Source organism: Aythya ferina (assembly GCF_964211825.1).
Source record: "Aythya ferina genome assembly, chromosome: 11".
In the NCBI taxonomy this organism is placed as follows: Eukaryota; Metazoa; Chordata; class Aves; order Anseriformes; family Anatidae; genus Aythya; species Aythya ferina.
Window position 1 is genome coordinate 21,727,955 of NC_140307.1, and position 26,201 is coordinate 21,754,155.

At 37.3% G+C, this 26,201-nt stretch overlaps 1 protein-coding gene and 2 long non-coding RNA genes across 5 annotated transcripts in view; 1 reads left to right on the forward strand and 2 right to left on the reverse strand.

Moving 5' to 3' along the window:
* Window positions 1–4,554: 4,554 nt before the first annotated feature.
* On the reverse strand, window positions 4,555–5,982 carry LOC311442595. The gene is made up of 2 exons (XR_014696767.1): window positions 5,898–5,982; window positions 4,555–5,530 (listed from the first exon to the last, which is right to left on the reverse strand). It is a non-coding gene; the product is annotated as an uncharacterized lncRNA (long non-coding RNA).
* Window positions 5,983–8,463: 2,481 nt separating this feature from the next.
* Window positions 8,464–26,201, forward strand: part of LOC311442590 (dmX-like protein 2) — a 36,040-nt gene continuing 18,302 nt past the window's right edge. For both annotated transcript variants that reach the window (XM_084531967.1, XM_084531968.1), the window contains exons 1-9: window positions 8,464–8,616; window positions 17,872–17,997; window positions 19,778–19,849; window positions 20,518–20,596; window positions 21,228–21,381; window positions 22,411–22,477; window positions 24,285–24,460; window positions 25,145–25,328; window positions 25,938–26,112. In XM_084531967.1, the coding sequence (XP_084388093.1) occupies window positions 8,530–8,616; window positions 17,872–17,997; window positions 19,778–19,849; window positions 20,518–20,596; window positions 21,228–21,381; window positions 22,411–22,477; window positions 24,285–24,460; window positions 25,145–25,328; window positions 25,938–26,112 (1,120 nt within the window). In that variant the 5' untranslated portion in view covers window positions 8,464–8,529. The remainder of the gene's footprint in view (window positions 8,617–17,871; window positions 17,998–19,777; window positions 19,850–20,517; window positions 20,597–21,227; window positions 21,382–22,410; window positions 22,478–24,284; window positions 24,461–25,144; window positions 25,329–25,937; window positions 26,113–26,201) is intronic.
* LOC311442594 lies at window positions 9,056–25,290 on the reverse strand. 2 transcript variants are annotated; one of them, XR_014696765.1, is made up of 7 exons: window positions 25,172–25,290; window positions 22,382–22,469; window positions 19,144–19,212; window positions 15,874–16,063; window positions 13,567–13,675; window positions 12,352–12,481; window positions 9,056–11,788 (listed from the first exon to the last, which is right to left on the reverse strand). It is a non-coding gene; the product is annotated as an uncharacterized lncRNA (long non-coding RNA). The 2 variants fall into 2 exon arrangements; XR_014696766.1 differs by having other exon boundaries at window positions 13,567–16,063.

Here is a 26,201-nt window from a genome sequence, read left to right on the forward strand (position 1 = left end):
AAAAAAAATATATATATATATAAAAAAAAAAAAAAGCAAGTTTTTCCACAATTTTAACATGTGGAAAATTATACAATTTTCTACTCCTCTTACCACAGCAAACCTTTGTGAACAGATGGTAGCAGATCTGTGTGATGCAGTGGGCAGCATTTCCATATCACGCTGCTGGCAAATATCAGTGACATTTAACTCATTTACTCGTGCACACCCTCAGAACACACATGCATTGCTGCTCTGTCAAAGGTGTTTGGCACATACAAGTCCTCTCCTTAATACTACCACTTGCTTCCTCTAACCAAAGGTATTGACATTAGTTTCCTCCTGTGCCGAATGAGCCAGAATGATCACAGAATCAAAGAATGGCTTGGGTTGGAAGATCTAGTTCCAAACCCGTGGCCTGGGCAGGAATGCCACCCAATAGATCAGCTTCCTTAGGGCATCATCCAACTTGGTCTTGAATACCTCCAGGGACGGGGCATCCACAACAGGCGCTCACTGCAGCCTATCCACCAGCATAAGCCTAATTAAAGTTCTCTTCTTTACCCCACCATGAATTTCCATAGTATGTACAAGGGACTTCTGCATGTGATCAACCTGAGTTAAGGAATTCAAGAGTTTAGGGAGATGGAGTGGGAAAAATAAAAATAAAGCAGAAAGCATTAGAGGGGTGGGGGGGATCACAAGCTAACAGGTAAGAAAACACAAGACCCCAAAGACATACACACACAAATTAAAGAAAACCTGAAACACTCTTCCCACCAAGTCACTGGCAAAAACTATGGATTTAATTAGGTCCAAATTTTACCTTTTGTCTCAACTTAATTTAAGGTATGTAACAGGATAGGCACAATGCCCTTTCAGTGAACTCTTTGCCCACTATCATTAATAATGGCTAGCATTCATTTCATTTCTCATATCCTGTTTGCGGTTGTGGAAACCAAGAGGATGTTTTCCATAGGCATCATCTTTATTACTATCTCAGAATTGTCTGCAAGATCAGAACACACAGCTCACGTCCCAAAATAATCCTAGAGATTCTCAGTACTACATAATATAAAGATTCAAGCAAATGTCACTTTAACACATACTAAAGCATTGTGCAGATCAGTTTGAAGACTAGAGTAAAATCTACATGCTCCTTACAGACATGTTGATTGGCAATCAATCATCCTTAATTATCCCTGCACGGTGAATCTCCACAGTTATAAACCTCTACAGATCACTCAAATTCACAGGAGAGAAGGTTCAAAAAAAATGAGTTGTTCCATTGATAATCTTCTGGGAAATATATTTAGCTTACTGTTAACAGTAACTTGTTTTTTATTATTTATTATTAGTAACACAAATCCCACAAAGGAATGCCAGTCACCAGTTTAAAACGAAGAAGGCCATAGAGCTTCATAGATCATACATGTCATCCTTGAACTGACCTCTGAGAAATCTTGCATGAAACACTATTTATTTTAGCAACTGAATACAGGGACAGCACTTTGCTCGATGCATGTGCCCGAAGTGCCACATCCTGAGTGGCATTTGCATATATAACATACATGCAAAGAACATTATTAATACTTAAGGTATAATTGATTAAAAAAAAAAAAAAAAAGCCAGGTCATTTGGTCATGCCAAGCAAATACCTGTCAGTCCCTTTCCTAGTAAATCAATTTGCAGTTGCCTCTGAACACAGGACTCTGTCTCTATACTATTTCCTTAATCTAAAATAAATAAGTACATAATTAAATGGTAATTTAACACTTTATTAAGAAAATGACAGTAACTCAAACCTAACTCACTGAAAGGCTGCTCATGAGTATTACTGTTGCTTTCTACCTCCTGAAGTTTACTTCACTGAGACTGTTTTAGAAAGGATAAAAACAGCTAAATAATATTCATTGCAACTGATTCCCATGAATTTAGTTTTCATCTAGAGAGGCATATAAGTTCTTTGCTTCTTATGTTCACAAAGTGGTCAGACTGGAGATACTTGGTGAAAAAAGAAAAAAAAAAAAAGATGTTTAGTTGTTGTTTCTCAGGAGATTTTGTATTTTCAACTTTTTAGTCTGATATATAGAAAAAAAATATCAGAATCCTGTACAGTCCCAGTTACTACTAAGTACATGCTCAGTTCTATATCCACAGCGTTTTAAGAGTTAATTAGACAAGAGAAACTCGAGTTTAAAAATAAATGTCATCAGTGAGCAGAGTTGGTGAGAGATGCCTCAGTTATATCAGTAAGGAAGAATATTGATAACTATTTTACTTCATTTCAAATGGTTCAAATGGTCTTGACACGCTCACTGGAAATGCATAAAGCTTGTGGTCCCAAAGTTACCCATAGTAACCACATTTGCACTGCCTAAGCCACACCCCAATATACACTGTTGTTCACAAAACAAGAAAATACTATCGGGGTAACTAGCAATGGTTTGGCTCTTGAGTATCAACAAGGTCACGAAGCATATGCTACTGACTTGAATACTGAAGAGTTAATTATTAGCCCTCAAAAAATTACCAAACCAAATCAAAACCTAGCAGCTTGCGCACAGATCAATTACACTGAACTGTGACCTGTTGCACAATGAACTAGTTCACAGTATCATTTAGTACATCTCTCTTCATGCTGCATTCCCTGCAGAGTCAAGAAACTGGTAAACTCTTCTAGAGAGCACTTAGAAAAACCTACAGTTAGGTACTCTACATGAGTTGTTCCTCAGGTTGCTCTGTTGAGCACATAAGGAACACAAATTAAACTACTTGGATACTGTTTCCACTCCTTTTCCTCAACCAATGCTAATATACATTTATCTAGAAAAACAGTGCTTATTGTTTTTAATATTGCAAATGTAGAAGAAAATTGGTTCATAGTGACATTCAACAGCTAAATACATAAGTGATTTCATATTTTAGTTCCATCTGCAGTTCAAAGGACACAAAAGTGACAGCTATAACATTAAGAGCTCAGTTGTTTTCACTTGCAACTTAAAAGCCCATATTACAATCATTTGAAGTGTAGATAATATTACAGTGGGCTCAAGGTAGTCTTACCAAAAGCCAGTGAGTCTTAAGAATCTGTTGTTTTAGGATACATTCAGATACACATGGGAAATAAGTTCGGCAGAATGGCACAGCAAGTAAAATGTAGATTTATATGTTGCTTTAAAAAAACACTATGTAAGTGCCAGCAAAATTCAAGAAGAGTACCAATAGGAAAGCAAAATGAAAATAAGACAAGAGAAAAGCTACTCCCTTACAGATTCTTGATCTTATTGGAGTAACAATAGCTTTCTTATAAAATAAGGATGTATTAGTGACAAAGTACCATGAATTTGCAGAAATACACAGTACAAGAGCTACCAAGAAAGCAAAACGCACATAAATTGAGAATAAACTTTTCAAATGAGGGTCCTGAGATTTTTGGCATATGTTCCCCAAAAAGGCTTTTAATTCAAGTCTTCCTTAATTCTTCCTTGAAGAAACAGTCTGTACCTGAAAACAGGCTTCAGAAATTCACAATCGGAATCTTGTTCTGGTGTCCTCCAGTTTCTAGATAAGAGCCTGTACTATAAATAACCACGTTACACCTTTACAGCCTTAAGGACAGAAATCTCTGCCTCTGAGACACAAAAATTAAAACCTTACTGTAGCATAATACAACTCAATTTTGTTTCACCCTTCTTAAGGACATATGAGTCTGAGGTTTTGTTTGTTTGTTTAAAAATATGACCAGGAGAAATGCCTGGAAAATCCTTCACATACATCTACTGCCTTCAAAACAGTCTCATATAGAATGCTTTATCATGGGTCAGGAAAGTTATTTGTATGTAATTGACTATAAAATCATTTGTTGTTTTACTGAATCATCATTTAGAGTAAAAGTTGAAGAATATGCACTTAGAATCCCTCCACTGAGTTCACAAATAGCCACATGTATTAATCCTTTTCTTCCTGATGCTTGTGAGATTTATAGAGAAGATACACATGATCAGAACTGCAAAAGTAGAAAGCATTATTCTTCCATCTGATGAAAAATATTTATTAAAACAACAGTACCTCCTACTGTACGTTAGTATCTAAACTCTCTGAAAGTGATTCCAAACATTTGATCACTAAACATCTCACTAAAATTGTCTATAGCATTAGCATTTAGCTACTTGGAGTAACTTGGGTTTACGCTGTCTCTGCTTTCTTAGCATTTGGGTATTTACAACAGAAAAATAAACAAACAACTCAATCATTGCTTAAAAAAACACCCATCCCATACAACTCTCTCCAAAAATTCTAGCCATCTGGAGCTGGCATCATGATTAGACAGACTGGGAAGGAAAGAAAGAAAAACCTTGAAGCTTCTGAAGAAAAGTAAGATACAGGGCTTCCAGAAATCACCTGCCTTAGTCATGGAGTCAGCACTGTTAAACAAGTGCCTCAAATCCTTTGTGCTGTTTTAACTATCTGTCCTTTTCTCTACCCCACAATTTAATTAGATTACACTTTTAAAACAGTGGTTCTTTCCCTCCAGAGGTTTCTAATTGTGGTTTAAAAGAACTCTTGAAAAGATGCAATTTAGGAGCAGCTTTTAATGTTATTGTTTTTTACTTCACTCAGCTTCATTCTTTAAAACTGAAGCATTGGTGATTACAGGAGAGTAATGGTCCACAGTGGTGGACATGTTTAGACACCCAACTACTGCAGAAAGTGTTCAGCATTTATGTACCCTTGAGGAAGGAGAACTTTCAGTTTCTAGAAACATGATCTTTTAAAAATATCCAAGCAAAAATGGTGCTGTAACAAGGTCTTTTCAGCAGTATAGAAGTGATCGTCCTTCACAGATGAATGTCTTCTTCAGCACACAATGAGCAACAGTTTACAAAGTTAACCTGTTAAAAGCCAATCCTATTCTGTCAGTAATCCTATTCTGTCAGTTAAAAGCCAATCCTATTCTGTCAGTAATAGCAAAAGTACAGCAACAAAAACACATTCCAGTTTAGAAATTAATAGCAGAGAAGAGGTGCCACTTATTATGAGTTGAAGCATGTGATTTTCTCCAAGCTAACAGCTGAATTTGAGTTCGGGGGTGGGAAACAGACAACTTTTCTTCAAATAAAAATACAATTTTTTCAAGAATTCAGTGAAGATTCAAGGCAGACATCACGAATCACGAGGAAAACATTCACAGAATCATAAAAGCATTGTGCTTAAAAGCTCTGTGTCTCTTGTGAACAGGTAAAGGCCTTCAGCAGAATAGGAACTGACACAGTGGTCCAAACAAGGTGTGCTCCTCATTCTTCAAGATACCAACTCAAGAATGCAGCATTTCACTTTTGAAATAAAATGAAATGTGTCCAATATGGCTATTTATCTTCCATAATGTTTCTTCAGACTTCCCCTCCTCCCCCAGGCTATGGGCAGAACATTTCTTTCATATGTGCTTTAGGACTTCTTCTTGTGCAAATTCCACAGTATAATCTTCTGAACCATTTCTTCCCCTCCCCATAAGACACTTGGATTTTTACCCTTCTACCACTAAGGAAACCTAGGAAAAAAAAAAAGCCTATATGTTCTTTTGTTGTTGTTGTTTTGGTTTTGCTTGTTTTATAATCATTATTTCTATACCAACATATATTTCCTTCTGATTATTCTGTATATCTTATTTTGCCAAGCAACTATATTCCTTCCTACAGCAAATGAAAAAAAAAATAAATAAAAGTTATTTCTCCATAGCATCTGTGTAGCTCAGTGCCTGCTTTCTAAATTTGGATCTCTCTCATTTGCCTCTCTCTCACTCATTTAGGAAGCCACAGAAAAGAATGTGAAAGTCCCAACCTTTGAATACTTACAGGCTTGTTTTTTTTCTTTCCCTGTTGTTTGGGGAAGGCAAACAAAGAGTCATCCATACATACCATGCAAACAAGGTCTTGAGAGGTCATCTAATCCATCCTACCAGACCAAGCCAGGAGCAAAGTACCCTAAGCGTTCCTAATTAAGCGTTCTTATTAAATCTCCACCTAAGGTGCTGCTCCAACTGTGGTTTATTAGCATAAATTAAACTGTCATTTTGGTTCTGTCCAGCAGCTGCTTTCCTGCAGTAATAGGACCTCTTCTCCCCCAGTTCCAATTAATTTCAAGCCAAAGGAGGGAATTCCTGGGCAAACAGCTTACAGTAGAGGTAGTGCCAATACTTTCCTTGCTTTGTAACCCTAAGCAAAGTTATTGAGCAATGCAACAAGCTAGTCAGGAACAAAAATGAAAAAAATGCCCCTTACGTGTTTCTTTTTCCCCTCAGAGAGAGAAGGAGGGGGGAGAATGGGAGAGATTGCTACTTGTTCTTGTGCATAGAAACCACCGCTATATGCACTGAAAACCATTTCAACATGAGATATTTAAGTCACAAATAAGGATGAATCAAGATAAATGAAACTTGATCTGTCAGCAAAACTCAGGTGAAAATATTTTTTTTCAGGAGGAATGGGAAGGGCTTATCTGCAGGTACTTGGAGAGCAATTCTTGCACAAAGGTCTGCTTCCACAGCCCCAAACACAGTATTTTACTAGGAAATCCCTATTTTGGCATTATTTTCACTTTAAAGAGGAATCTTACCTGCTTCATTCTCTGTCCCATAACAAAGTCACAGTGGAATAAGAGCGCCACACAAGTCAAACACTAAAAAATCCCTCACCAGCTCAGACAATAAGTCTCTCTCACAGCTGGCACGCTTAAGAATTACTGGCACTCTTAGTCTGATTAGGTAACAGAAGTCTGAGCTAAAAGCCCGAACTCTCACCAGCCATGTCTGTCACCCAGTAAGATCAAAGTGGTCCTGCAAGTACTCTACTTGCACTAAAGACTCTTTGCAAAGAAAACCAGACAGCTTCACTACACCTAGGAGAGGAAAATGCTTTTCTTAAGATCACAGTGTTCTCCTGTCATCCTACTTAATATTATGCCTGCCTGCACTGATTTTCTATTCAAAAGCTCCTTATCTTTTCAGGCATTAGTTAAACTTTATTCCACTGATTTCCAAAAATATACTGGTTTTACCTTTAAGTCCTCCTGCATGCATTTGAAAAATCTTACCAAAACAGAAACAAAATTAGCATACATTTTATGTGGAAGTTAATCAGAAAAGTTATGGAATAGTAAGTATCAGTGGAAGCATGAGAACATTCTATAGTAGCTTGATATGTAACCTGGCCAACTGAAGATCAAAATGGTTATCTCCCATTTCATCTCAAATAGAGATAGCATCCCCTTTAAAAGGGAACAGACATTAAGTAGCATGGGAATAGGGTCAATCTTACTTTTTTGACATTTTTGTTGGGTTTTTGGTGTGTGTGTTGTTGGTTTTTTTTTGTCATTAAAAGGTGACTTCATTATATTTTAATTTACCGCTGCATTCTGAGTAAACTCATTTGTTCAGTAAGAGATGTGTACTTTCAAGAAGCAGTATAAGGCAAGAAAAAAAAAAAAAAAAAGCAAGGGGAAATAGAAACGTTGGGGTGCAGCTGGGCCTTGGGATGCGGGACCGATGCCTCCTGCCAGGAATAAATGTCCAAGGAGAGGAAAAGGTAGTAGTTTTCTCATCAAGGTGCTGTAAATGGACGTTTACAAGTTTGAAACACTTGTTTCTCATTGACACGAAGCAGCTCTCTTAATCCAAGGGGGCCTGCAGGGCTCCTGGTACCCACTGCAGGCTGTACCATCCCGCGGGCTCTGTTCAAACGTGAACAGCAGCTGCAGGGACACTCACTGATTCCCAAGAGCTTGGTGAGAATTTTGAAACGTGACAGAAAGTGACGCTCTTTAATGGAAAAAAATACTCTCTAAAGCAAAGTGAATAAACGGGCAGCTTGCTCTCTGCACCTGCAGAGCGCAGCGCACCCGAGCATCGCCGGTCCAGCCGCAGGCTTCCAGTCACCGAGGCGCTGCCCGGGCTCCTCCGCCCCGAGCGCTTCTTCCCTCACGCCTCCCGCTCCCCAGCCCACCTCCCGGCTTGATTAAAACCCCTTCCCCCTCCCAGAAAAAAAAAAAAAAAAAAAAAAAAAAAAAAATTCCCTCCCTCCTGCTCCTAGGAGGCGCCCTGCCGCAGCCTCACCTCAAGGCGTAAGCCGAGAGCCCGGCACCCCGCGGCACCCCGCGGCACCCCGAGGCTCCTCAGCGGCCGCCCGCGCCCCTCCGCTCCCCCTCAGCCCCTCAGCTCTCCTCAAGCGCCCCGCGCGCGGGGCTCCCCCCATCCACCCATCACCCGCGCAACGGCCGGGTGCGCGCATAGGGGCTCTTGCTGCTGCTCGCGCCTCACCTGACTCGGGCGCTGCCCGGCGCGTGCGCCGCCTCCCCCCACCTTTCCCTTTGCCTTCCTCCCTCCCGCGCGCGCGCGCTCCCGTGGCGGGCAGTGCCCGTGCCCGTGCCCGTGCGGCGGGCGGGAGCGCGGAGCCATCCGGGTCTCGCTCGCGCGGTGCTCGGTGGAGGCGGCGGTGGCTGAGGCGCTGCCGTCCCCGGGCGAGCCGGGGTGTGTGTGGGGGGGGGGGGGCCGCCATGCACCTCCACCAGGTGCTCACCGGCGCTGTCAACCCCGGTGACAACTGCTACTCGGTGGGCAGCGTCGAGGACGTCCCCTTCACGGTAACGACGGGGGGGGGAGGGGAATCGCTGAGAGGGGGGTGCTAAAGCGGAGGTATTGTGGGAGTACAGGCGGCCGCGGGGGCGCTACCGAGGGGCACCGGAGCTCTCCCGGCTCCGCAGCCCCCCAGCAGGCAGGGCCAGCCCCGCCGTGGCCGTTGAGGGGGAGCCGGGCGGGCTGCGGTGCCCCCGCGGCGTTCCGAGGGCCAGGGGCCCTGTGCCCTGGGCTGGGGGAAAGCCCCGAGCTGGGCGGCCCCAGCCTGGGGGTCGTTTCCTCGCCTCTTTGTTTTTTTTTTTCTTCGTTTTTTTCTGAACGCGGATGGTGTTTTTCTGCACGGAGAAAATACTGTGTTGCACCAGGCATCTGAAGAGGCCTATCTGCTACCCATGGGCAGTTGGCTTCAGTTACTGGGGTTAAAAAACCTCTAATTTCTTTGGCAGGTGCTCCTGTAAAAGTAGATGAGAAGAAACGCCTTCGGTAAATTTCAGGGGTCTGTGAATTTACATAATAAATCTGCTTATCATCCACGGGCAATTTCTTGTCAATTCCCATGTCGATTTTGTGTTCCTCAGTTTCTGAGGTGCCTGTCTGATTTTAACGAATGATCACCTTCTGCAGCACTTAGCACACGAAAATCTAATCAGTATGTTGTTATTTGTGAATAAATTGTCTTGTTAGACTTTGTGTTAACATCTACAAGATATTATCCAAGACACAAGCAAATTCCAAATTAAATGATATAGGGCATCATTTTTGGTCTCAGACAACCGCCATCAGACTTGTCAAACGTTTAAAGCTTACTTTAGATGATCACAGATGTCTAATTTCAGTAATGAATGCTTGAAATTCATAAGTAAAGGGTGCCATCTTTTTCTTTCTTTCCTTGTTCTGCTGCTATGCAGCCATACTGACATTAAAGGGACCTCTTACTTCTGATATTTATAAGTAACACACTCACATTCGCATTCTGATGTGTTGTCTTTCCTGTAACAATTTGAAAAGTCAGTAAACTGCTACAATAAAAGACAACTTTTTGCTATTTCTCATGGCAGTTTTGATAACATCAAAAATTAATATTGACATATATTACAGTTTAAGTAGGACTTTTCTAAGACTTCAGTCACTGTTTTCTCTGTCTGCTGTGACCAATTTTTTTTATAATATATTTAAGAAGTAGCTAACAGGATGGGGATGACTTTATAAATGTATTTCCTGAAATTCTGCAGCTGTAGCTTTCCTCTTTCCTTTTTCTCTTTTCTCTGTATTTGTGGTAGGCTTTTAACTTCCAGGTCAGTATAGCCAGAGCTCAGATGATATGTTCTGCCTAAAAAATATACTGTTTTAAAGTTTTACTGAATGGCATCTTAGTTATTCTGAGAATGACAAAGGGAAAAGGAATGTTTGCCATTCGTTATTTTTTATGTGCTAAAATGCTAGTATTAGTGACTCCAGGGAGTGAAACAAGAACTAGGATCAGACAGTTTTTTCTTTTTTTCTTTTCTTTTTTATTACTAAATGACAGAAGTTCTGTTTTTATCATTTCTGGTGATGCTTCAGTGCACTATTTGACTTGCTGTTGAGCTGGGCTTCCCATTCTCATTTCAGCAAATATTGTTAACTGTGTTTCCACAAAGGAATTCACAAAAGTTACAGGCAGTCAGCTGATATTTATATAAATGGGCCTTACAAAGTACACACCCTGGCTAAAGAGAAAAAGCACACAATATTTGAACCTTGTAGTCTAATAGGCAACTAATGTATTGTTAAAGCTTGTAAACTATCTACATTTTTGAAGCAGTATTTGATTTTACATAGCTTTTGTCATTAAGCAGCCTTTTTTAGCTAACCCAACTTCAGTCACCAACCCTAACCCTAGGTGCTGTGTATGTTACCAGTCTGAGTTCCCGTGACCTGGAATAAGGTGGTTTCTTACAAAGATGAGCTGTGATTAATCTGTTTGTATGACTTCTGCCCTTTGTCCAAACTCAAGGCTGTTTTTTTTTTCAGAAACTTTGAACAGAAGATAGCTGTTTCTAAGGTCAGTCTAGGTACCTGTACATAAGCACTTTTCTGATGGAGTTGAAAAGTTTTTAATTTAGGTTTTTAGTTTTTGAAAAAGCTTATTGGCATCTTCCATGCCAGCACTGACACTTGGCCTGGAACTGTGTGTAATCACAGAATGGCTGAGGTTGGAAGGGACCTCCAGAGATTATCTAGTTCAACCCCACGCTGAAGCAGCATCACCTAGAGCATGTTACACAGGATCGCATCCAAGTGAATTTTGAATATCTCCAAAGAGACTCTACAACCTCTTTGGACAGCATGTTCCAATGAATTTCAGAAACAGTTGCAGGTAGAGTTTCCCACACATATGTCATCTTTGGCAATTAAAAAAGCAAAATGTTCTTCCACAATAACTGAGAATAGGTTTTCTGCTCTGCTGTGCATTTCTCCTCTACTTCATCCTTCCTGAAAAATCACTTAGTAAAAGTTTCATTTGAAATCCCACTGTTATTTATTGCATGTAATCTGTATGTTCTCCACTGTGTCATGTTTACACGAATGGCACAATAGACTCTTTACTTCTGAGTCCTTAGTACATTTTTTTTCTGTGAAACTCTGTGTGTAAACATATTGTAAAGCATTTAATCACAAATCTGTCTCAATGTCAGTTTAGGAAAGCCTACTCTACCAGCACATGCTAGCGGTGGGCTTTTTGGACTTATTTTGCCAGTTTGCATTGACCATTTGTAATTCTCCTGGTGTTTGGGAGAGAGAAGGGGGATTGTAAATGTTCTGTCTGTTGATAGCTGTTTGAAAAGGTTTCAGAATCCAGGTGGCTTCATTGCTAATAGGAGGGAATAGGAATTTCTTAGTCTTACCTGTTTACTATCTATAGCCGCAACTTTAAAAAAGTGTTGTTATACAGGAGGAATAGCTGAACTTTTAGATTATCTCACAATACCAATACAGGCTTTAATTTAGGTTTTAATAAAGGTGAACTTTTTTTTTTTTTTTTTTTTTTTTTTTTAATACCACTGTTGGCTGATTCTGATTTTGTTTCTTTGACATCATTTGCCATCTTGAAATGCCTCTGTACCCGTAATAGTAAACGTTAGAGCTTGAGAACTTCTGGTCTATTTCACTCACATCAAATTTGTAGATATTTCCAGGCTGTAGAAAGAAGAGAATCGTTTTATATACAAAGAGAAATATAAAATAAATATTACGTATTTATAAAACATCGTTACAATCGGAGAACCAAACAGGAAAAGACAGACATGTGGAAGATGAAGATGCACATGCCTCTTTCTTAGTATCTGAAAATCAAGGATATAGCATGAACTGTCACAGTAGGATACACAATGTCCTGCTTTTTCAGAGGCAAAGCCTGGTGCTCCTGCATTCAATTAGAGCTTTGTCATTGTTCATTTCAGTGGTCCTAGCTCTTGACAGTTAGAGCAGACATTGGCAAACTGTAGCTTATTAGTTGCTTGTGAATCTTGCAAGTCATCCTTGCATTCTGGCAGTTTTGCAATTCCATTTAATTTTCTGTTTAAAGTTATCAGTGACATTAGAAATGGAGGTTGGCAAGAATTCCATGTGGGTGGTTTTAATGCACTTGTTTTATTCAATGACTGCTTATAACTCCCGTTTGTCTGAGACCTCTGCACTGCTTTCACACATTACAGTACCTTAGCATCTTATTCTCTACCTTTACTTTTTGTATGGCTTACCAGTTTTCCATTCCATTTATCAGGCTGTGCAGATCATCACTCTGTTGCCACAAATATGGGAACCACTCTTCTTCTGGCAGGAGAGGTCTGTACTGCCATGAATGATCTCTCTGAAGATGTCAGCTGAATCCTTTAGAAAGAACTACTGATGTTAAATATTATGGCACTTCCCTATTCTTTGTCAGTGTAGGGTACTTCTACTGTGTTACTAGCTCAAGAAATTAAAGGACAAATTAAAAAGAATATGAAACACATTCTGTTCTAATGTAAATGTGCTAATATATTGAGTATACTAGAAAAGCTTAATAGAAGTAATCAAATGTGAAACTTGTATTAAGACATATAAGGTGGTATGTTGTGGTGGTTTTACTCGGGTGGGCAGCCGAGCTCCACCACAACCGCTCTCTCACTCCGCCCTCTCCTCAAAGAGGAAGGGGGAGAAAATACAACACAAAGAGCTCGAGGTTTGAGATGAGAATGGTTTTATTAAAGGGAAAGGGAATGGGGAGAAAAAGAAACAAAAACAACAATAAGGCTGCGCAGAAGCACAGAGAGAAGGAAAAAAAAAAATCTCTACTTCCCCTTAATGAGCGATGTTCGGCCACATCCTGGGAAGCAGGGCCTCAAAATGTGTAGTGGTTGTTCAGGAGGAACAGCCCCCTCCCCCACAAGAGCCCCCCTTTTTATTGCTGAGTGTGGCATCAGGTGTTACGGAATATCCTTTTGGTTGGTTTAGGTCAGCTGCCCTGGTGATGTCCTCTCCCCATCACTTGCCCACCCACAGCCTGCTGACTCTTGAGGGCTTGGAGGGAGTCGTGATGCTGTGCCAGCACTATGCAGTAATAGACACAACACTGGAGTGATATCAGTGCTGTTCCAGCTACGAGTGCAGAACACGGTACTGTGGGCTGCTGCAGGGAAAGGTGATTCCATCCCAGACAGACCCAACACATATGTGGAAATACCTTTCGGTACTGGAAAGTATATTGACCCCTGCTGTTTTGAAAAGCTTGGAGACTATAAAAGTGAAAAAGTGAATGATTATTTTAAAATATGGGCGTGCCTTTTCTCAAAAGTGGCAATATGATGTACTTCATAAATAAACTTAAGTTTTAAAGTAAATATACCTTTACATAGTTTCAAGAAACAAGAACCATACTCAGAATAAATATCTACACTAAGAAAATGACCCCAAAGCCAAGAGACATCACTTACTCAAGGACCCTGGAGCTGCAGGCTGCTACCTGTTGAGAATGTGTTCCAACTGAGGTCTCTAAAGAACTAAATCCCCTCTGTTGGCACAGGACATGGGGTATGCTGCCAGCTGCTTGTGTAGTCCCAGGCACAGGCAAAGAGAAGGAAAGATAAGAGTGACAGTGGTAAGATTTTACTTAGAGATCTCTGCATTTTGATGATTCTTTAAGGAAAAAAAGATAAAACTTCTACTGTAAAACACCCTTTTATTTAAAGTTAACCTTTAAATAGTTAATTTGAAGTTAACCTTTTCAGTTAACTTCATAAAAACATGCTAAATAGTGTAATTATCCAGAAAAATGTTCATTTGCTGCTATAATATAAAGGGGTACATAGGGGACAGAGGAGGAGAAACTGAAACGTTGGAATAAGCCGGATACTGAGTTCTCTTACTTCACAAAGTAAACAACTGTACACAGTTATTAAATCTTTTCTGGTTCATGCATTGTCAAACTACACACATATATGAATGCATATTTAAGAAAATTAAGCACCCTTCCCCATATCAATTTTGAGGCACGTGTCCCTAACTCCTTCTAACAGGACTGAAACTAGTGATAAATCATGTTTAATTGAAATTGAAATTTGCAAGTTATCAATACCAACATTGAAACAAGGGATTATCTGAGAAGTTTAAGACCTTATTTTAAGTGGATCAGTGCCTTTTTTTGACTGTATTGAGCAACATTTTAAATCAAATCTTTTTAGCAGGTTTGTATCAATAATTATGAGGCAGATTGTTGAAATAAAAACTGAATTTGAATCTTTCGATTCTTTACTGTTTTAATTGCTCGCCCTTTGAGAAAAGTAGTGGGAGATTAAACTGCTTGTGAATATTGAATTCTGAATAAATTATTGAAACTGCAGGACTTGGTTCTATTTTTTTGTCTACCTGTGGGCATTTGTATCCTGGATCTCCATGGGGACTCGGGTGTCTCTAGCAGCATTGCCTGGTATCCATCCTGGTCTCCATCTCCCTTACTACTTGTGAATGTTTGCTGGACTGACCAGCATTTCACACCACCAGAGGAGTTGGTTTTGCAGTAAATTCAATATATAAAGTTGGAGAACAATAAGGCAAAGAGATTTTCAGTTCAGTGCCACAAATTATTTCAGTGTCTCAAGTCTTTTTGTCTCCCACTTTCTGGAAGAAATCATATTCAATTTAAATAATTATTAAAATAATTAAATAATAAAATAATTAATAATTATTTTTTACCTCCCAGACTGGGTCAAACAATTACACAGCCTAGTCATGAAGGAACCAGGATATTCTCTTACACAGATAATGTCCCTCTAACCACCTTTTAGCAATTTTTTTTTCCTCTCTCCTGCTTGCAGTATACTGATACTCTACTGTCAGTTCCTTAGAGCTTTCCAGAGTGATTGTAGACTTTGAGGACACATAAAGACAACACTGTGTCACTTTATTTTCATGAGATGGCCTCAGAAGTCTTTCAGACAGTCTGCATTTCATACCTTGTTTTCATTTTTATGTGCAATTGCATAGCTACTTTGAATATTTCATTGCTGCAGCTACTAGTAAAATTAGTATCTTCATTTCATGTTCAGATAGGCACTTAGCAACTGGGCCACGTCATACGGGACCACATCAAAACTTGCATGTTGGCCGGTGATGATAATGCTCACAAAAATAGGTGTTCACAAGCAAAATGTATATAGCTATTGAACCTAACTTTCTTCAGGTTGTAAAATGTGTAAACGTGTTCTCAGTTAACAACTGTGCTAATAGACATCTTCTGGAGCAACAAATTGCAATACATTTAAAAAAAAAAAAAAGGAATAATTGTTTTTCTTTAAAAGTTTCTTTGCAAGGACATGCAAGACCTGTTACTTTAAATATTTTGGTAACAAGAAGGTAATTTATAGAAACACAATGATTTTCTGGGTTTCAGGAAACTAATAGCAAAACATTTTGTCACAGTCTTTCTGAAGTCCTGATATTTTTCTTTGTGTATTTTTTGCCAGTTCTCAAGTTGGGAGATGTAATATTCTCAGCTGAAATTCCACAACCCTTTCACTTAGAAACAAAGATCCAGAATTCTAGAAGTTTTAACAGTCACGCATTATGATTTTGTAACAGGCCCAACTGTTTGGAAGCTGTATGAGATTTATTTTCACAGTTGTGACTGAAAAAATTATTAAAAGCTAAAGCTTTATATATGACAGGCAACACAATGTTTGGGGAAATGTTAGCACAAGAAACAGCTTACAGGTCTGCATATTAGATAAAAGTCGGTAATCTACCTCATGTTAATTTCTTCAGTCTGAGTATCCGCTTTTCTGCTTATATTGCAGTTTCCTTTTTGTTTGTAGCAGTGGCTAAACTTTCACTAAATTCAGCATTTTTCTTCAGATTTTCTCATTTGATTCTCCTTTCCAGGAGGATCACTGCTTTATTCAGCTGTTGTAAAATTTCTGCCTTCTGTATTGGAATCTATGGAAAAAAATCAGGAAACAGACATCTTACTATAACTTTTCACTCTGAAACAGATTGTTAGTATATTGATGAGAGAATGGGATTTCTATGCTTGAATGTGGGAATTCGGTGCAACAGAACATCTGGAGAGATTAAGGGGTTTAGAATACTCTAGTGCATTAGGACAGGTAAAAGGTTGGCAGACATACATACTTATCCTGCCAAAAAAAAAAAAATGCTCCAAACTATCATTGTATTATAACCTATTCTTAAACAAATTATTTAGGCTGTAGTTTGTAATGTACAATGAAATACAATATACCCAAGACAAATTATTATTATAACACGTTTTTTTTAATGCTCAAAAGTGCAGAAATTGTATTCTTGTGGAAAAACTTCTCTTTGATACACTTTTTAAAGGGGGGAGCATATCTAAGGAATTTTTATGCAAATTCAATAATGAGTGCAGGGAAGAAAACTTGAAAAACTTTAAAAAAACAACAACAAAGAGAAAGTGAAAGTACACACAGAGCTTAAATTCTGTAATGAGTATTTCTTACTATTTCGTTTTGCCGTGGAAGATTTAAGCTCTCCTTTGCTAGTTTGTTTTGAAATGGGTTCATATTGCTCATGCCCTTGGAACTTGATAACATAAAAATTGGTTGCATAAAAATGGAAACCAACCCTTGTAAATCTGTTATGCAGGAAGAGTACAATTGTTCCTGTATTAAATATGTTTTCACTGATACTAAGGAGCAGCAGCGTTATATAGCAGAAATATCTTTAGGCTCTGCTTTCATTTTTAAAAAGAAAGTCTAATATGGTTGTGTAAATTAGCAATGGTGTAACTGCAAACAAATAGAATTTTTCTTCATTTCCTATGATGCTGAAGAGAAAACAAAATTATAACCATGGAGATTTTTTTCCCTTGAAAGTAGAATAAACATTTTTAATATAATACTGTCAACATCTGACAGTTAGAATCATAGAATCATAGAATATTCTGAGTTGGAAGGGACCCTTAAGGATCATCAAGTCCAACTCTTGACACCGCACAGGTCTACCCAAAAGTTCAGACCATGTGACTAAGTGCACAGTCCAATCTCTTCTTAAATTCAGACAGGCTCGGTGCAGTGACCACTTCCCTGGGGAGCCTGTTCCAGTGTGCAACCACCCTCTCTGTGAAGAACCCCCTCCTGACGTCCAGCCTCAATTTCCCCTGCCTCAGCTTAACCCCGTTCCCGCGGGTTCTGTCACTGGTGTTAATGGAGAAAAGGTCTCCTGCCTCTCGACACCCCCTTACGAGGAAGTTGACATTATTTTTCAATGGGTGTTATACTCCACTGTCCGATAAATGTAAAAACATACATTTCCAAGGCAAGGTGATAGTATTCATTATTTTATTGTACACTTAGTCCATAAACTGATCAAACCTCAGTATGTTCATATCTGTGCATAGCTGGACATACCCTTTCACCACTTTAAGTTTCTCAACGTGTCAGCATCATCTGGCAGAATTTCTTTTCCCTCCTGAAAGAATCTTTCCTAATCTGAAAGACTTTGAAGAGTGACCCTTAAAAGTTGCTTTTTACTTGTTGCTTATCCTGCTGGTGTTACCAAGATGATGAGGAATAAACTCTCTACATAGTAATAACATAAAGTTCATTATTTGTGTAAATGGAGATTTTCACAGATTTTTTTAAAAAACATAATAATTCTAATAATAATTTAGTTGTTTGTTAGTGCTTTTGTAGATTTTTTGTTTGTTTTTAATAAACTTTAAATTGTATTTCTTATAAATTTATTTCTTTTAAAAATTATTTCAGGCATATGGTTCTGGCTGTGACATTGTTATTCTGGCAAATGACTTCGAGTGTGTACAAATTATTCCTGGTGCTAAACATGGAAACATCCAGGTCAGTTGTGTGGAGTGCTCCCAACGACAAGGCAGGGTAAGGATTTTAATTGTTTGTTTGTTTGTTTTATAAACTTGAAGAAGGAAAAAATGAATACTCTAAATGACATAATTAAACATAATATGTTAATGCTATTACTGAGTTAATTTCATGACAAATATTTTTACTGATCTTTAACTTTCTGAAGAAAGCTTCTTATGCAATCCTCCTTAAGCAGAAGATTGTTTTATTATAATAGTAATTTATTTTTGTAAGTTTTGGGTTGGGGTGCGGGGAACAAGCAGGAAGCATCTTTTAAAAATGGATTTTATACCTTTCCAGGATGTACAATGACAAGTCTCACAAAATGTAGGAATATGTATTAGTTACTGTATAGCAATGGTATTAAAATTTTTGTTTTGTGAATGCCATTATTGTACGCTTGCATATAGCTAATGACAACAAGAATATATTCATGTATACACACTCACATTTGTTTGTGTATATTTGTGCTTCCTGCAAAGTAATGAATTAAAAGTTCTTTATTTTTCAGAAAAGTCTAGGCATGTTTAATGTGTTTCAAAGTGCTACAGTGTGAGCTTTTGCAACTGTGCGGCCCTTGACTAGCTGCTCGGCTTTACTTTTAATCCCCAAACAATGCATAGCTTTATTTTTAATCCCCAAACAATACTAAACAGACAGTCTAGATTGCTGAAAAAAGAAAACAACTTTCTATGAGGTATTGCAGAGCACTGAGCAAATTTTGCTTATCAGTTTTCCCTGCCTACCACTGTTAGCTTGTAAACAAATTGGTTTTAGTATTTAGAAAGCCCCAGTTAGAATTCAGGCAAGTTTAGCTGGCAAGGCCCCTGCACTACAACCAAGCAGTCCCGGTGGGACTGGAAGAGAGATTCCATCTGCATGGGGGACCGCTGCAAGATCACCATGAACCCCTGGGTGCTTCTGCATACAGGACTCTGAACTCATGGTCAGTTTTTCTGGGGCGAGTGTGTTATTGCAACCTTTTTTTTTCCTTACCCTGTATGAAGAGGAAGTAAGATTTCATAAGAACAGTAGTGAAACTTTTGCATAATTTCTGTATTGAAGACACCAAATCCTGAATGGGAGAAACTTAAACAGTTGTTCTTTTAAAAATCTTTTAAGCAAGAAGACAGAATTTACAAGATAGTCAAAAGTACTTACAAGCATTTGAATATTAGGAGCACAACCAGATTAAATTCCTAATAAAGGCCATTGTGTAAATAGAGGTTTCTGTGAAAAAAAGTAGATTAAAGCAATTAAGGAGTGGTACAAGTACTTCAGTTTTCCCATTTACTGTTTGTCTTACCTGGCAATATATTTAGCTATTCAAATGGAATCAAATTTCCTCCCATTTTTTAGTAATTACTATTTAGAGGTACAAAATGGAACACAGGATCACGCTGAGACCCAGACACTAATAATTATTTCATTAGTTAGTTGTAAAGTAGAGCGAACAAGAGTAGAAGTAGTGAAGATATCAGCTTTCTCTTATGCATCAATGGTAGTTGCTTTAGAAGTATGTATTAGATCTGATGGACAGTGTGTATCCCACTGAACAAGATGTATTCTCTGCTTAAGTTAAGATCTTAAAGATGGGCTCATTCAAAGGTATGCATTTCTCAACTTCCTTTAGAAGGTATTTGTATAACACAATGAATTGCATTTATATTAATTTTACTTTTCTTGTTTGATTACACATAGAATTTGTACTGGAAATTCTTTAGCTATTTTGAAATACTAAAGAGCAGCTAGACTTATCTACACCTTACATCTTGAGTCTTCATTTTTTTTCCAGATTGCAGCATCGTATGGAAATGCTGTTTGCATTTTTGAACCACTTGGTATAAATAATCATAAAAGAAATAGTGTAAGTATGTATTTCATGGCTGTAATTCAGTTTAGGTTCTTAGAAAAAAGTATGTCTGCCAGTTCTTATTGAATTGGCACACAAAAGACTAGTCAATAAACTTTTTCCACCATCCGTAATAAAATCGGATGGTCAGGATCATCTACTGTATAAACCGAACTGGGCATTGCACTTTCCCAAGTTCCCAACATCTCATGCTAGAGTGACATGGTGGTGAGCTGGTATTTCTTTAAATTGGTCTATCAGATCTGGAGTACAGATACATGACTTGTTTGTGTATATGTGTTTCCAAGCTAGTTTTAACAACGTGGTCATGACTGAATGCTCAAGTCTTAACTGTGCTCTCAAGTGTGTTTCACAATCTTTGTTGTATCTATAGTGCCATTCCGTATATTGTTGTAAATGTATGCCTGGTTTACGGTAATCTACAAATACATTTGTGTATGTGACAGATCCAGGTCAGGTTCACACAGCACTCTGTGATGCATACAATTTTTTATAAAACAACTGAAGAAATTATTAAAACTAGATTCCACAATCTGGCGCTGGGTCCTGAATTTGTATGTAATAGGCTAAATAGTAATTTTCTAAAGAAAGAAAGAAATACAAATGCCTTTGTATTTTGCTGTTGATGTGAAAATTAATTCTTTATTTTTTTTAAACTACAGCAGCTAAGGTGTCAGTGGCTTAAAACAGGGCAATTTTTCCTCAGTTCTATGACTTACAACCTAGCATGGGATCCTCAAGGTAATGTGGAACTTTTGATGCATTTGTTCAACATTTGTAGTTGAAGAACTTGAACACAAATTATTTTTATTGAAATGAAATGGGAGAACAAATACAGACATTTTAGATGGTCCATTCTCAGGCAGTGTTACATAAAATGCAGTGCTGCAATTAGCATTTGTGAAGATGCACTACCAAGTATTTGAGTGTTTTGTGCAAGATTTTAGTTTGGGAATCATGGTGTTAAGTTGCTAACTGGCTTAAATCACTACTTAAATCATTTAAATAGGATTTTAGCACAACTGAAGTCAGCAGCGTACCAAGAGAGAGAAAATGATAAAATGCCTAACAATATGTAGTATTTGAGATGTTAATGGCTGTTTAGCGTCTTCAACAGTCATTGTAAAATATGATCTATCAATTTAAGTCATTTAAAAACATCAAAACAAACATATTCTTTCTTAAAAGACATTAGAAATTTAAAATGTTTTGATAAAAATAGCTGTATAATATGATTGAATACCCTATCATATTTAAAATGACTTCATAAAGTTGTGCTTTCAACTTGTTTTTAATAATTCTCATCAAAATGTGATGACAGATGATGAATGCATCATCTTGGTTTCCCAGCTTTGATGTTGTTCACTTTCAGGTAACAGGCTACTGACAGCAACTAACTGTTTGCAATTGTGGGCCCCACCATCTAGTGACATTCTAGAAGAAGATGAAGATGATCCTGACAATCAGATGAAAGATGATAAAGTTCTCCCTGTTCTAAATGACTGGAAGTGTGTCTGGCAGTGCAAGTGAGTGAGATAACTCATTTTAAGACAGATTGCAATGCCAACTCATATATCATCTCTATCTTTCTCTAGAAAACCATATTGTAAAATTTGCTTTTAAATAGGCTTAAAATACCATAAAATTCAAACAATATAAGTTACTCAAAGTAAAAATATTTTTCATGTGACTAAGTCATCAGGTAACCTTGTCAAAGACTTGACTGTATCACTGGCAATATGTATAAATTGTCCCCCTTCTCAGCTTTGAAAGTAGTGCTGAGATATTGAATAAGACCAAACATAGGAGCAATAGCAGGCAGACATGCTATGCTGATCAAGATGAGAGGTGTTTTCTGAAACTTAGGAATCACAGAATCACAGAACTGTAGGGGTTGGACCTCGACAGATCATCGGGTCCAACCCCCTGCCAAAGCAGGTTCCTCAGAGTTAAGAGTCTTGAAACGCTCTTTCTTCCCAGTTACATTTGAGATCCATGTTACAGAAGTGTTTCATGATCTGTCATTTCTATAGATATACAGACTTGGAAAGCAGCCACCCATAAACCTAAGTTTTGTCTGACTTTTGAAAACATTTCAGATTTTATGCCTATAAAGCACTGTGTAGGCTGCTTGCCTCTTTCAGCTGACCCATACATTTCAGTCATTGTGAAATAGCATTGCAAATTATCTAAAAGATCTTCACTTTCCTTTATTCCTAAGTCTTGGTTTCACTGGGAATAGAAAAGCAAGTAGAACAATATTCACATCTGTGATCTCATTAGATCTAGCCAGGGCTTGCCATACTTAATTAATTTTAATATACTGGTTTTCTGTAGAGAAAACTGTGTGAGAATAGTAAATACATTGTTTCAATCAAGCAAATACTCTTATGCTTCTGCCGTTTCTAAAGTATGTTTAAAGTTACAGCTATAAATTTGAATATATTTCGTATAAATAATGCACAGTAATACTGAATCAACTGAATATACATGGAATAAAAACATGGAATAAAAGACTTTACTTACAGTTTAAAACTTTACTTTTGTGTCTTTAGGACTGCAGTATCGGTACATTTGATGGCATGGTCTCCTGATGGTGAATACTTTGCAACAGCTGGGAAGGTAAAAACAACAAAATAAATAAGTGCTTGAGATGTGTTCATTTCTTTGTCAAAAGTAAATAAGTAATTTAAAATGGTCCTATACCATATAAATACATTATAGTCTGAGCTAAGTTAAATTATCATCTCCTATATAATACATAAATTTCACATAATTCCTTGAACTTCAGCAACAAGAATTTGGATTTAGCTATGTACTGTTACTGACTACTTCAGAATTGACCTAGAAATACATTGACATTCATACGGACATATCATTATATCATTATGATATAAAACATAAACATTTAAACTGGTGTAATATGCATATCACTGCATAAATTAGAAGAGAATTTTCTATTTACAGTGAAGTCTGGGATCAGTTATCAGTTCCTAACTTCTATTTCAATTTTTCATATTTTTTGTCAAATTGCTAGTCAAGCTAAGATTTCAATTAATAATTCTCTTTAATTTTACTCTCTCATTTGAGTGATTTCCTTTGTTTTTTGAGGCAGGATAGTTAAGCATTTATTGCTTGTGCTTAATGTTGGTCAAATGATGAGATGAATTTTAGTAAGCATTATTTTCTTACACTTACTAAAGAGGACAACTGAATCATGAGCTCTGTTGTTTTATGACTATAAACATAGTAACACCACCTTAAAAACATTACATTTGGAATCAATGTGATTATAAAATTAACAAAACATTTGCTTTGTTTCATATTTCTGCTTCCCATGAATATACATATATTCATGTGTATATATGTATATATGTATACACATATATATATGTATATTCCCATATATACATAAGAATTTGACTAAGTGTGTGAGGCTGTTGGTTCCAGTAGTTATTTCCTATTTGTAGGACAGCTCTATCTTAATTCCTATATAATCTTTAATCATAATTCTTAACAGGGCTGTCTATCAAACTTCTTTCTTGCAGAATCTGTGATTAGATACTGTATTTTTAGGTGCTTGTCAGGAAATACAAATAAAAGATCTCTCAGAGATAATTAATTCATTTATTTACTTTATTCTGTATCTGTACTCCAGCAGCCAGTCCTGAAATCCAGGGATGTGTCCTGCAGCTGTATACAATGTATTTTGGTCGTACTAGTAATGTTGCCCTTAGCCCACATCAGTGTAGATGTATTCCTGTCTCATTTATCAGCATTTGTTGTATTGCCGTATCAATATTTCAGTTGTCTTTCAGTTAACTACATCAGTGGTGCCCAACAATTCAAACCAGAAAGGTAGCATAGATTGCGCTAGTGGAGAGGAAGGTTGTATCATATGGTTACTGCTCAATTATGTGCCTATGCTCAGTAGATACAGTGCTTTCTGTGAAAGTAACGTTTCCTGTCCATGGGAACCAACAGTGACTTACAGCACAAATTTTCCTAAGGGAGAAACTGATTGCTAATGAGTTTAATACTGTCCTGTGAGTGGCAGCCCGTTTCTGGGTTCTGTCTTTGCAGGGTAAAGGATGTGGGATTTAAGCATGCATATGTGGTATGCAGAAAATGCATAGACAACCAAGAGGAAAGTAGGGAGCCAAACAGACTGCAAGAAAAATTACTTCTGGGACTGATGTGTTGCCAGCAGACTATTTATTTGGTCCTCCAACTCATTCCAGGATGACCATCATTAAAATACATGGCCTCAGGAATAAGTTGTATGGAAAACTGTAAATAGTTCTGTGCAATAGATTGAGTATTTATTAAAGATACTGGAACAGCAGTTTCCTCATCATTTAGCATTTTATTTTTGTGACATTTTCACTTACAGATATCTAATCCTGTGTCATTTTGCTGATTTAACTAGGATGACTGCCTCTTAAAGGTTTGGTATCCTGTGACTGGTTGGAAGTCATCTCTTCTGCCCCAACAGAATGAAGAGAAGAAATGCTCAGGGGTTGTCCACTTCTCATTTGTCTATTTAGCTCATCCTCGAGCAGTGACGGGATTTTCATGGCGTAACATTAGCAAATACATGCCCAGGTTTGAAAGATTTTATTTAAAAATAAATAAATAAATGTTTGAACTTTTTTTTAACACACTGCTTAAAATTTGGCTACAAGAACATGGTTCAATTTCTCTGCTTATACTTTCAAGAAATAAAACATATGAGTATCTTCACGTATGCTTCTGGATTACCTAGTACAACAGTCATAGTCACATTAATAGGAGAGACTTATTTTAAAATATGGTCTTAACTTTAGTGCCTTCTCAGGTTATGCCAGAAAGCATAAGGCTTGGTCTTTATCAAATAGTATTGTGGCATTGGAAATAGAATATTTGCTTAAACAATTAGCACTTAGAAGCTTTGTTTTATATACTCATGTTTAATTAGCTGATTTCACTTTTCAGGATTGAGTAAAATTGTATTCTTCACATAATCCAGCAAGCCAGATAATTTAGGGAGTTTCATGTCCACAGTTTTATGGTAACTGCTGGATTTAACAAATAATAACCATTCTATGTTCACATGCATTTTTGCTAATAATTTATGAGTTTATCTATCAACATACTAAAAGTCACTACTCATATAAAATGTTTAGTTAGCATAGAAATTTGGATGAAGTAATTATAACTGCTAAATACCTGTACATTCCCCTGATTTTTGCTGTGTCCATATGCCTAATTTAATTATATTGGATAATTCCTTGATATGTCTATCTTTAGGGGTTTAGTCTGTAATGTGTTACTCACGTCATGTCTTGATGGCATCTGTCGGCTGTGGGCAGAGACACTGTTACCAGAAGATACTCTTCTGGGTGAGCAGATCTGTGAAACTAGCACTTCCAGCATTAGCAGCACCATTTCTCAATCTGGAAAGCAAAAAGACAAAATACAGCATGCACTAGAGGTACAATGCTTGTCAATTTTTAATTTCAGGATTGTTAAAACTTGTAAATGTTTACTAGAAAAATTAAAGTATGTAGAAATATAATATCTATATGTTACATATTAGAACTATATCTAATATCTAGTTCTTACAAGCATAACAGAATAGTCTGAATTATTTTATATGAGTTAAGTTTCTTATTAATCACTGAAGAAGTCAGAGACATCTAATAAGCTTCATGTTTTTAAAACTACTACTTTTTCTGTAGCTAATTAATAGCATTGGGAAGAGACTAAATTTTATATAGCTAACTGATAGTGTTGGGAAGAGATGATGTTTAATATGGAATATTAAGATGGTTTCATTCTGAATGGGTATGAAAATAACAGTAGAAGCAGTAAATAAACTCTTCTAGTTCTTTAATTATCTGATTTGATAATTACATTTCCAAAAGATGATACTACAGGGCTATGAGTTTCAGTGGTGGTCATGTGAAGTATATTAAATTTACAGGAAAAGAAAACATATCAATGTAAAAACAAAACTGTACAAACAGTAATTACATAACTATGCATTTATATCTTTTCTTTTTTTTAGTATTTCTTAAATTATGTTTTCTTATTATACCAGACAATTCACCATTTGAAAAATATGAGAAAAGGACAAAGGAGATCTTCAGTTCTTGTTACCCACACAGATGTATTACCAGACCAACAGGGTACTCATGAAGTTCAGCGTCACATTTCACACCATGCAAATGCACTTGGTCATTTCCATATAGCAGCAACCATCAACCCTAATACAGGTGAAATAGAACTGCTTATTAAACTGTTAATAATATATTTTCACAAAAAGGAAAAAATAAATAAAGGGGGCTGAGGTGCATGTTCTTTG